Source organism: Acipenser ruthenus, chromosome 54 (genome assembly GCF_902713425.1).
Source record: "Acipenser ruthenus chromosome 54, fAciRut3.2 maternal haplotype, whole genome shotgun sequence".
Taxonomy (NCBI): Eukaryota; Metazoa; Chordata; class Actinopteri; order Acipenseriformes; family Acipenseridae; genus Acipenser; species Acipenser ruthenus.
This window is the reverse complement of record NC_081242.1, coordinates 1,381,953-1,392,156: the sequence shown is the minus strand read 5'-3', so window position 1 is coordinate 1,392,156 and position 10,204 is coordinate 1,381,953. Positions and strand designations below refer to the sequence as shown.

Genomic DNA, 10,204 nt, shown 5'->3' with positions numbered 1-10,204 from the left:
ATCCCAGGGTGTCAGCTTCAACAACATTACTGGGGAGTTGGTTCCAGACCCTCACGATTCTCTGTGTAAAAAAGTGCCTCCTATTTTCTGTTCTGAATGCCCCTTTATCTAATTTGTGACCCCTGGTCCTTGTTTCTTTTTTCAGGTCCCCCTGGGTCGACATTGTCTATACCTTTTAGGATTTTGAATGCTTGAATCAGATCACCGCGTAGTCTTCTTTGTTCAAGACTGAACAGATTCAGTTCTTTTAGCCTGTCTGCATACGACATGCCTTTTAAACCCGGGATAATTCTGGTCGCTCTTCTTTGCACTCTTTCTAGAGCAGCAATATCCTTTTTATTTTCGTATGCTGTGTTAGTAAACCTAAATTCTCGTGTGTTGTGCACGATAGCCTGTTGCTTGCTGGCGTCCCTGTGCCTCCCGTGGTTCCTTCAAATAGAAATGTAACAACCTTCAAGGTGGCTGAGTCCTGTCATTGCAGCACGCTTGAAAGGGGAAAATGAGGCGGGGATCTGTGAGACCACAGTTCGTTTATGACCTGGAATGCGCCACAGGCTTTTCCGGTTGGATATATCTTCGTCAGGTTTCTTGGAAGCATGTCGGATCACAATACAATACAAAGTTCAAAAAACAAAACAAAAAAGGTGATCTGTATTTAAAAAAAAAACAACTATATGAACATAATTTAAATGTTTTATTTAACAGCATGTACTCAAAGAGAAACTACAAAACGATATCGCAAAAAAAAAAATGGAAGCCGTAATAGTATCTGGGAAAACTACAAAGCGCTGTGTAATTCAATATGTTAACAAGGGAACATTATTCAGCAGCTTTCATTGGACTCTATGAAGCTGAGGGAGTTCATTCTATATAGAGGGTGTGGAATTCAATATGTTAACAAGGGAACATTATTCAGCAGCTTTCATTGGACTCTATGAAGCTGAGGGAGTTCATTCTATATAGAGGGTGTGCAATTCAATATGTTAACAAGGGAACATTATTCAGCAGCTTTCATTGGACTCTATGAAGCTGAGGGAGTTCATTCTATATAGAGGGTGTGCAATTCAATATGTTAACAAGGGAACATTATTCAGCAGCTTTCATTGGACTCTATGAAGCTGAGGGAGTTCATTCTGTATAGAGGGGGTGCAATTCAATATGTTAACAAGGGAACATTATTCAGCAGCTTTCATTGGACTCTATGAAGCTGAGGGAGTTCATTCTATATAGAGGGTGTGCAATTCAATATGTTAACAAGGGAACATTATTCAGCAGCTTTCATTGGACTCTATGAAGCTGAGGGAGTTCATTCTATATAGAGGGGGTGGAATTCAATATGTTAACAAGGGAACATTATTCAGCAGCTTTCATTGGACTCTATGAAGCTGAGGGAGTTCATTCTGTATAGAGGGGGTGCAATTCAATATGTTAACAAGGGAACATTATTCAGCAGCTTTCATTGGACTCTATGAAGCTGAGGGAGTTCATTCTATATAGAGGGGGTGCAATTCAATATGTTAACAAGGGAACATTATTCAGCAGCTTTCATTGGACTCTATGAAGCTGAGGGAGTTCATTCTATATAGAGGGTGTGCAATTCAATATGTTAACAAGGGAACATTATTCAGCAGCTTTCATTGGACTCTAAAGAATGCATTGCTTTGAAAACTACACTACCCAGAAGCCCCGGCGATGACGCTGGCACGACACGTTTCTATATCTGTATTTTGGCCAGTTCACAGGATTTAATGCAGTTAATACAATTATCTAGCCAGAATTATTATTATTATTATTATTATTATTATTATTATTATTATTATTATTATTATTAATAAATAGAGCCTTCTGATCTAATATTGCCATTTGTTCAGCCTGCTCTGCTGTTCATAAATATGTGTGCATTGCTTTCCTGGCCATCTGTCTGAAATAATAGTAATATCATATATTTATTTTTATATAGCGCCTTTCATAGTGGCCGACCAGCACAAAGCGCTTTACAGAGGCAGGCTGTGAACTGTGCATTATATGCAGAGTCACTTGCAATAGGACACTGATTTAACATCTCATCCGCAGGACGGAGCACAAGGAGGTGAAGAGACTTGCTCAGGGTCTAGGACTGTATAAAGAAGTACAGGAAAATGATGTCACAAGTGGACTGAGTTAGTAAACAGTGACGCCATTTCTGGAGCCCGTAGAGCTCTTTCACAGCGTGCTCGCAATGCTTTTAACATATTCGCGCTTGCGCTGGTAAAATGTGTCTTGACATAATCAAGCATTAATTGGCATAAATAAAAGTCAGTCACTTTATATTTAGGATATTTTGTATTGCTATTAAAAAAACATACCGGTATATCCCGGCGCTGCAACACAGCATCTCCGCAATGTATTCAGTACAGAGTGGGCTCCAGAAATGGCACCTGTAATGGGGTACCGAACTGCATCACGGGATTGACTGTCCTATCCTGCTTTATATAGTCCTAGCTCATGGTCACATACAGTGAGTCAGTCAGGAGCAGGGGTGGGATTTGAACCCGGGACCTTCTGGGTACAGGCCCTGGACTTTAACCACGGAAACACACAGCCTCCTTGTGAGAAAAACCGTTTCCTTTTCAATGTCCTTGTATTTATCACCAATAAACGCTTCACACTATAGCTATTCTTAAACAATATCTGTTGGATATATGTCCAGTGCCTTTTCATCTGTGATGGTATTTAAAAAAAAAAAAAAAAAAAGTCTAATTTTTGCAAACTTCAGCATTTCGCTATGCAGTGATTATACACTTCTGCTTCAATATGTGTTCAATGCATTAGTAAGACCTCATCTAGAATATTGTGTTCAGTTCTTGTCACCTCGTTACAAAAAGGATATTACTGCTCTAGAAAGAGCGCAAAGAAGAGCAACCAGAATTATCCCGGGTTTAAAAGGCATGTCGTATGCAGACAGGCTAAAAGAATTGAATCTGTTCAGTCTTGAACAAAGAAGACTACGCGGCGATCTGATTCAAGCATTCAAAATCCTAAAAGGTATTGACAATGTCGACCCAGGGGACCCTGAAAAAAGAAACAAGGACCAGGGGTCACAAATTAGATAAAGGGGCATTCAGAACAGAAAATAGGAGGCACTTTTTTACACAGAGAATTGTGAGGGTCTGGAACCAACTCCCCAGTAATGTTGTTGAAGCTGACAACCTGGGATCCTTCAAGAAGCTGCTTGATGAGATTCTGGGATCAATAAGCTACTAACAACCAAACGAGCAAGATGGGCTGAATGGGGCCTCCTCTCGTTTGGAAACTTTCTTATGTTCTTATGTTCACGACTGGAGTAAATTACAAAACAACAGTTTTAACAGTGGGTCAACCGAATCGCTTATAGTGGACCCGTCTGCAAGCAGTTCGTTGCTTTACGGTTCTGCTTTCAAGCACCGCGCTGAGCGATTTGTAGTGACGTTTTTTTTTTTGTTTTTTTTTTTATCACATGCAAAAAAAACTACACACACTTCTAAACGCGTGAAACGTGTTGTGCGACTAGTTCAGCTCAGGTGTGGGCGAACTCAAAATAAAGACTACAACTTCCAGAGTGCACCGCGCAGGCTTCTTCCCTAACTCCCGGCCAAAGAGCGTAAGGAAAGCAGTGCCTTCTGGGAGTTGTAGGCATTTAGTGCTTCGATAGCTGGTAATGTTATAGGACAACTTTAAAAAGGTTTTAATTAAGCGCCACGCTGACAATTAAAAAAAAGAGATGATTTTATTGCAAAAATAATTATGTCTCGTCTAAATAATAAACGTTGTACGTAAGTAGAAAAATACTACAAACCCAGAATGCAATTCGCCGGCTTCACTTGCCGCTTTGATTCTCAGAAGGGTAGGTCGCTTTTATTTATTAGAGCATTTTAAATAATGTTTTTGGAAAAAAAATAAATAAATAAAAATCGCTTTATTTGCGATGGTGTCTAGTTTTACGACGCCAATAGATCTCCGTTGCCAGGCAACACAATTTTTTTTTTTTTTTTTTTAAATGATTTTTTTTTACATTTTTTAAAAGTATAATCGTGCGTGATTCGTTTTATTTTCCCCTAGTCAGCGCCGTAAAAAAAAAAAAAAAAAAAAAAAAAAGACGCGCGTTCAATCACGGCCGTGTCCGGTGAGGTGAGTGTGTTCACCGCTGTCCATGTTTATATTACGTCACGGAATCAGACGCAGGCTTGCCACCTGCCCCGCATCGTGCGGTACATTAACGACAAATGTGTGCGCGTCTCTCTCTCTCTGTGCGTGAGTATTGTATGCATGGGCGTCTCTTTTTATTATTATTAGTTTATTTAGCAGACGCCTTTATCCAAGGCGACTTACAGAGGCTAGGGTGTGTGAACTATGCGTCAGCTGCAGAGTCACTTACAACTACGTCTCACCCGAAAGACGGAGCACAAGGAGGTTAAGTGACTTGCTCAGGGTCACACAATGAGTCAGTGGCTGAACTGGGATTTGAACCAGGGACCTCCTGGTTATAAGCCCTTTTCTTTAACCACTGGACCTCACAGCCTCTTTCCCTTTTTCTCTCTCTCTCAATTCAATTTCGTAGTGGTCAGGGCTCTGGACTCTTGACCGGAGGGTCGTGGGTTCAATCCCAGGTGGGGGGGACACTGCTGCTGTACCCTTGAGCAAGGTACTTTACCTAGATTGCTCCAGTAAAAACCCAACTGTATAAATGGGTAATTGTATGTAAAAAATAATGTGATATCTTGTAACAATTGTAAGTCGCCCTGGATAAGGGAGTCTGCTAAGAAATAAATAATAATAATAATAATAATAATAATAATTTCAAGTGCTTTATTGGCATGACTGATTTTTCACAAGTATTGCCAAATTCCATCTTTACAATGAACATTTAAAACTTAATAAAATAAAACAAAAACAACATAGTACTTCAGACACATCACAACAACAATAATGATATACATTTATATATGTATTCTATAACATGTATTTATCTATCTTTCCCTCCCTGTGTGAGGAGCCTCAGTGTCACTCCCTGTCCCTCAGGCTGTGGCAGGCGCTTGTGTCCTGGGCTGCCACTTCTATACAGCTTGTCTGCTCTCCGAGGAGGATGGGGAGTGTTTCGGGGTCTGGCAAGTCTCTCTGTCTCTCTCTCTCTCTCTCTCTGTCTCTCTCTCTCTCTCTCTCTCTCTCTCTCTCTCTCTCTGTCTCTCTCTCTCTCTCTGTCTCTCTCTCTCTCTCTGTCTCTCTCTCTCTCTCTCTCTCTGTCTCTCTCTCTCTCTCTCTCTCTGTCTCTCTCTGTCTCTCTCTCTCTCTCTCTGTCTCTCTCTCTCTCTCTCTCTCTCTCTCTCTCTCTCTCTGTCTCTGTCTCTCTCTCTCTCTCTCTCTGTCTCTTTCAATTCAATTCAATTCAAAGGTGCTTTATTGGCATGACCATTATTCACAGTATTGCCAAAGCAATGCATGCACAGCACATCATCTGAACATTAAATAGACAATAACACTGATGAGAATAATAATGATAATAATAATGGTAAACAAATATAAATAATAACCACGTTATTAATAAGTTAACAATAACAACAATGAAATATAACTTGATTTGAACTCATGCAGAGTGCTCACTGTCTGTCCCTCAGGCTTTGACAGGCGGCTGTGTACTGGGCTGCCAGTTGGACACACAGCTGGGAAAGTTTCCCTTATTTCTGTGTATTTTGTACACTGCAGTAGAAAGTGCATCTCTGTCTCTACTTGTTGGAGTGGACAGTGATGACACAGCCGGTCCTCTTTGGGCAGCCAGGTCTGCCTGTGTCGGCCTGTTTCTATGGCCAGGCTGTGCTCACTGATCCTGTATTTGGTTCGGATCTGCCTCTGCTTGTTGTCTTTCACCCTGCTCAGGGTGTAGTGTCTTTTTAGGGCCCGATAGCACTCTAATTCTTTCTCTCTCTCTCAAATTCAAAGTCGAGGGAGGAGGAGAGAGAGAAGAGAGAGTTAGATACTAACACAGATGTTGGACTCTAAATTCAGTATAGTAATCTGAAAATAAAATATGGTCAGTTAAATGTAAATATATTCAATTAAAATAGCAAGGTTAATTTAATAATTCAGTATATCCCTGGTTTTACAGGTGCGGTCTCATGACAGTGTCTTATATGTATTCTCTCTCGCTCTCTCTCTCTCTAGCCCCACCCTGTGGCTGGCTGTTTTAATGACTCTCTCTCAAATTCAAATTCAAAGGTGCTTTATTAGCATGACGACATTAGCTGCCTTGCCAAAAGCAGTTCCAAAGTACAGTCTAAACATCAGCAACATCAATAAAAGTTAAGCAATGAAAATTAATTAATAATTAGATAAAGAGATAGGGATGTGAAATTGAACGCTGAGAACTCTGAAAACAAACTACCCCTCTCCCCCCCTCCCCCTCCCCCCCTCCCTCTCCGTCCCTCCCCCTACCCCTCCCCCCCTCCCTCCCTCCCTCTCCGTCCCCCCCCCCCCACCCCACTGTTCACAGGCACACACATACTGGGCAGCCAGTGGGGCTGCTGTTCTCTCTGGACTCTGTGTCTCTCACACTCTCCGTCTGTCTCTCTGTGTCTCTCACACTCTCCCTGTCCGTCTCTCTGTCTCTCTCTCCCTGTCTGTCTCTCTCTTTGTCTCTCACAGTCCCCCTGTCTGTCTCCCTCTGTCTCTCACTCTCTCTGTCTCTCTCACACTCTCCCTGTCTGTCTCTCTCTGTCTCTCCCTCTCTCTCTCTCTGTCTGTCTCTCTCACACTCTCCCTGTCTCTCTCTCCCTCTGACTCTCCCTGTCTGTCTCTCTCTGTCTCTCTCTTCAGTGTCTGGACAGAGGGATGAGTGTGGAGGTAGAACGGAAGTTTGTGTGTCGCTCTGACACAGAGACCAGACTGAAAGAGCTAGGAGGTGAGGAACCAGAGCATTATTATTATTATTATTATTATTATTATTATTATTATTATTATTATTATTATTATTATTATTATTATTATTATTATTATTACTAGTACTATTACTGTAATAGACCCCTGCGCTCCCCTGACTGTGTGACTCCCCCTGTGCCCCACGCGGCCGTGCCTTTACCAGGGGAGACCCTCGGGGACCCCTGCGCTCCCCTGATTGTGTGACTCCCCCCTGCACACCACGCGGCCGTGCCTTTACCAGGGGAGACCCTCGGGGGACCCCTGCGCTCCCCTGACTGTGTGACTCCCCCCTCCACACCACACAGCCGTGCCTTTACCAGGGGAGACCCTCGGGGACCCCTGCGCTCCCCTGACTGTGTGACTCCCCCCTGCACACCACGCGGCCGTGCCTTTACCAGGGGAGACCCTCGGGGACCCCTGCGCTCCCCTGACTGTGTGACTCCCCCCTCCACACCACACAGCCGTGCCTTTACCAGGGGAGACCCTCGGGGACCCCTGCGCTCCCCTGACTGTGTGACTCCCCCTGTTGTGTTGATGGTTAAGGTGACAGTCCTCTCACTCCTCTCTCCTATCCTCTCCCCTCTCCTCTCCTCTCTTCTCTCCAGCTCAGTTTGTGGGCGAACGCAGTTTTCATGATCGCTACTTTGATACCGAGCAGTTCACCCTGACCCTGTCTGACACCTGGCTACGCTGCAGAGGGGCATGCTGGGAGCTGAAATGCCCGGTCAGAGTGAGGGAGGGAGAGGAAGAGGAGGAGGAGAAAGGGAGAGAGAGAGGAGGAGGAGGAGGAGGAGGAGGAGAAGGACGAAACATAAAACTGTGTACCCGCTATAGGGAGATAACTGAGCTGTCGGAGATTGTGGATAGGGTGAGGCAAGTGGTGCTGAGAGAGAAGAGGGGAGAGGGGGAGAGAGAGAGGGAGATTTTAAAGGAGGGAGAGGGAGAGCGCTCCTGCAAGACTGAAGCAGAGAAGGAAGGAGAGGGAAGGGGGGAGAGGGAGAAGGAAGGAAAGAGAGAGGGAAGGGGAGAGGGGGAGAAAGAAGGAGAGAGAGAGGGACGGTGGGAGAGACAGACAGACAGTGCTTGGCTGGGTGAGTTTGCTCTGGTGCAGTTTGCCTCTTTCACCACTGTGAGGCGCTCCTACATCCTGCAGGGAGGGGTGCGGGCCGACCTGGACTTGGTGGATTTCGGGTTCGCAGTGGGAGAACTGGAAGTGCTGGTGGAGACCCCGGAGCAGATCCCAGCAGGTGCCGAGAGGATCGCAGAACTGGTGGAGAAACTGGGTGAGAGTGTGTGTGTGAGTCTCAGTGTGTGTGCGTCTGTGTGTGTCTCAGTGTGTGTGCGTCTGTGTGTGTGTGAGTGTCTGTGTGGGAGTCTCAGTGTGTGTGTGTCTCAGTGTGTGTGCGTCTGTGTCTCAGTGTGTGTGTGTGTGTGTGTGAGTGTCTGTGTGGGTGTGTGAGTCTTAGTGTGTGTGCGTCTGTGTGTGTCTCAGTGTGTGTGCGTCTGTGTGTGTGTGTGTCTCAGTCTGAGTGTCTCTGTGTGTGTGTCAGTGTGTGTCTGTATGTGTGCGTCTCAGTGTGTGTGTGTGTGAGTCTCTGTGTGTCTCAGTGTGTGTGTGTGTGAGTCTCTGTGTGTCTCAGTGTGTGTGCGTCTGTGTGTGTGTGTCTCAGTGTGAGTGTCTGTGTGTGTGTGCGTGTGTCTCAGTGTAAGCGTCTGTGTCTCAGTTTGTGTGTGTCTCAGTGTGAGTGTGTCTCAGTGTGAGTGTGTGTGAGTGTCTGTGTCTCTATTATACTAATGATTATTCTGTCTCCCTGTCTCTCTGTCTGTCCCCTCAGGTCTCAGCGAGGCCTGTAAGAATCGGGTCCCTGGTAAAATGGACGCCTACCTGAAGCAGTTCCACCCAGAGCACTATGGGAGACTACTGAGAGCTCACAAGCTGCACCCCTGAAACAGAGACTGCACCCCCGACTGCACTCCCCGATCTCTCTGCACCCCCCGACGATCTCTCTGCACTCCCTGATCTCTCTGCACCCCTCACTCTCTCTGCACCCCCTGATCTCTGCGGTATCATTTTGTAGTTTCTTTGATTACATGATGTTAAATAAAAGATCTACTAAATTATGTTCGTGGTTTTTTTTTATGAACTGCTGTACAGGAGAGTTTAGCACAGGGAGTGAGAGAGTGTGTGTGTGTTTGTTTATTTACATATCTATCTATCTCATTAGTGTTGTTGTGATTTGTTTTAAGTATACTGTGTTGTTTTGTTTTTATTCAGTTAAATAAAATGTTAATTGGAAAGATTGAATTTTCCCATCACTGCTTTGGCAATACTTGTAAAAATCAGTCATGCCAATAATACTCTTGAAGGGAGTGGAGAGAGAGAGAGAGAGAGAGAGAGAGGGAGAGGGAGGAAGGGAAAGGGAGAGAGAGAGAGAGGGAGGGAGAGGGAGGAAGGGAAAGGGAGAGAGAGGGAGGGAGGGAGGGAGAGAGAGGGGGAGAGAGGGAGAGGGAGAGGGAGAGGGAGGGAGGGAGGGAGAGAGAGGCTGGTTCCTCTGAAATTATGTCTGTGTTCCTTACCACGGTCGAGGGTCAATTCCTGCTTTTCAGTTTATTATTATTATTATTATTATTATTATTAATAATAATAATAATAATAATAAATCAATTCCCTGTTCCCGTGCCTTTTGAAATCAATATAGGGCAGCAGTGTGGAGTAGCGGTCAGGGCTCTGGACTCTTGACCGGAGGGTCGTGGGTTCAATCCCAGGTGGGGGACACTGCTGCTGTACCCTTGAGCAAGGTACTTTACCTAGATTGCTCCAGTAAAAACCCAACTGTATAAATGGGGAATTGTATGTAAAAAATAATGTGATATCTTGTAACAATTGTAAGTCGCCCTGGATAAGGGCGTCTGCTAAGAAATAAATATTAATAATAATAATAATAATAATAATAATAATAATAATAATGCCAGCAACACCACTGACATCCAGAATTGCGCTGGGGAGCGTCCTGTTAAAACGAGCTTGTGGTAGCTATTGGGGACCCCACATTGTAGATGCCTGTGCAGCTATATATAGTTTTTAAAGGCGAGTTACATATGTGGGTGGTAAATACGACTGAAGAAAGAAACACAAGCGCGTCACAATTTGCAGTTAGGAAACTGTATCCCTGTACCAGCCATCTTGGCTCCAGTCGCTCAATAGTTTCTGGGCGGCTAAGCTGCCTCAGTAGAGCCAAGATGGAGCCGGTTTCCCGGGCCGCCCTCGACAGTGGAA

At 44.6% G+C, this 10,204-nt stretch overlaps 1 protein-coding gene across 4 annotated transcripts; it reads left to right on the top strand.

The window, feature by feature from the left end:
* The first annotated feature begins 3,741 nt into the window (after positions 1 to 3,741).
* thtpa (thiamine triphosphatase) lies at positions 3,742 to 9,048 on the top strand. Of its 4 annotated transcripts, none has more exons than XM_059016981.1 (4): positions 3,742 to 3,862; positions 6,826 to 6,910; positions 7,533 to 8,210; positions 8,763 to 9,048. In XM_059016981.1, the coding sequence occupies exons 2-4, from the start codon at positions 6,841 to 6,843 to the stop codon at positions 8,873 to 8,875; spliced, it is 861 nt and encodes a 286-aa protein (XP_058872964.1). In that variant the 5' UTR covers positions 3,742 to 3,862; positions 6,826 to 6,840; the 3' UTR covers positions 8,876 to 9,048. The 4 variants fall into 4 exon arrangements, with proteins under 4 accessions (XP_058872964.1, XP_058872965.1, XP_058872961.1 ...); XM_059016982.1 differs by lacking the exon at positions 3,742 to 3,862 and adding an exon at positions 3,878 to 4,146; XM_059016978.1 differs by lacking the exon at positions 3,742 to 3,862 and adding an exon at positions 4,853 to 5,123.
* The last annotated feature ends 1,156 nt before the right edge of the window (positions 9,049 to 10,204 follow it).

What these genes read in the sequence shown, in the direction of transcription:
- thtpa (XM_059016978.1), top strand. Translation starts at nt 4,962, where the DNA reads ATGTATTCTATAACATGTATTTATCTATCTTTCCCTCCCTGTGTGAGG. An exon ending in CAGACTGAAAGAGCTAGGAG is followed by an intron (nt 6,911 to 7,532) that starts GTGAGGAACCAG and finishes TCTTCTCTCCAG; the next exon opens with CTCAGTTTGTGGGCGAACGC. An exon ending in AGAACTGGTGGAGAAACTGG is followed by an intron (nt 8,211 to 8,762) that starts GTGAGAGTGTGT and finishes CTGTCCCCTCAG; the next exon opens with GTCTCAGCGAGGCCTGTAAG.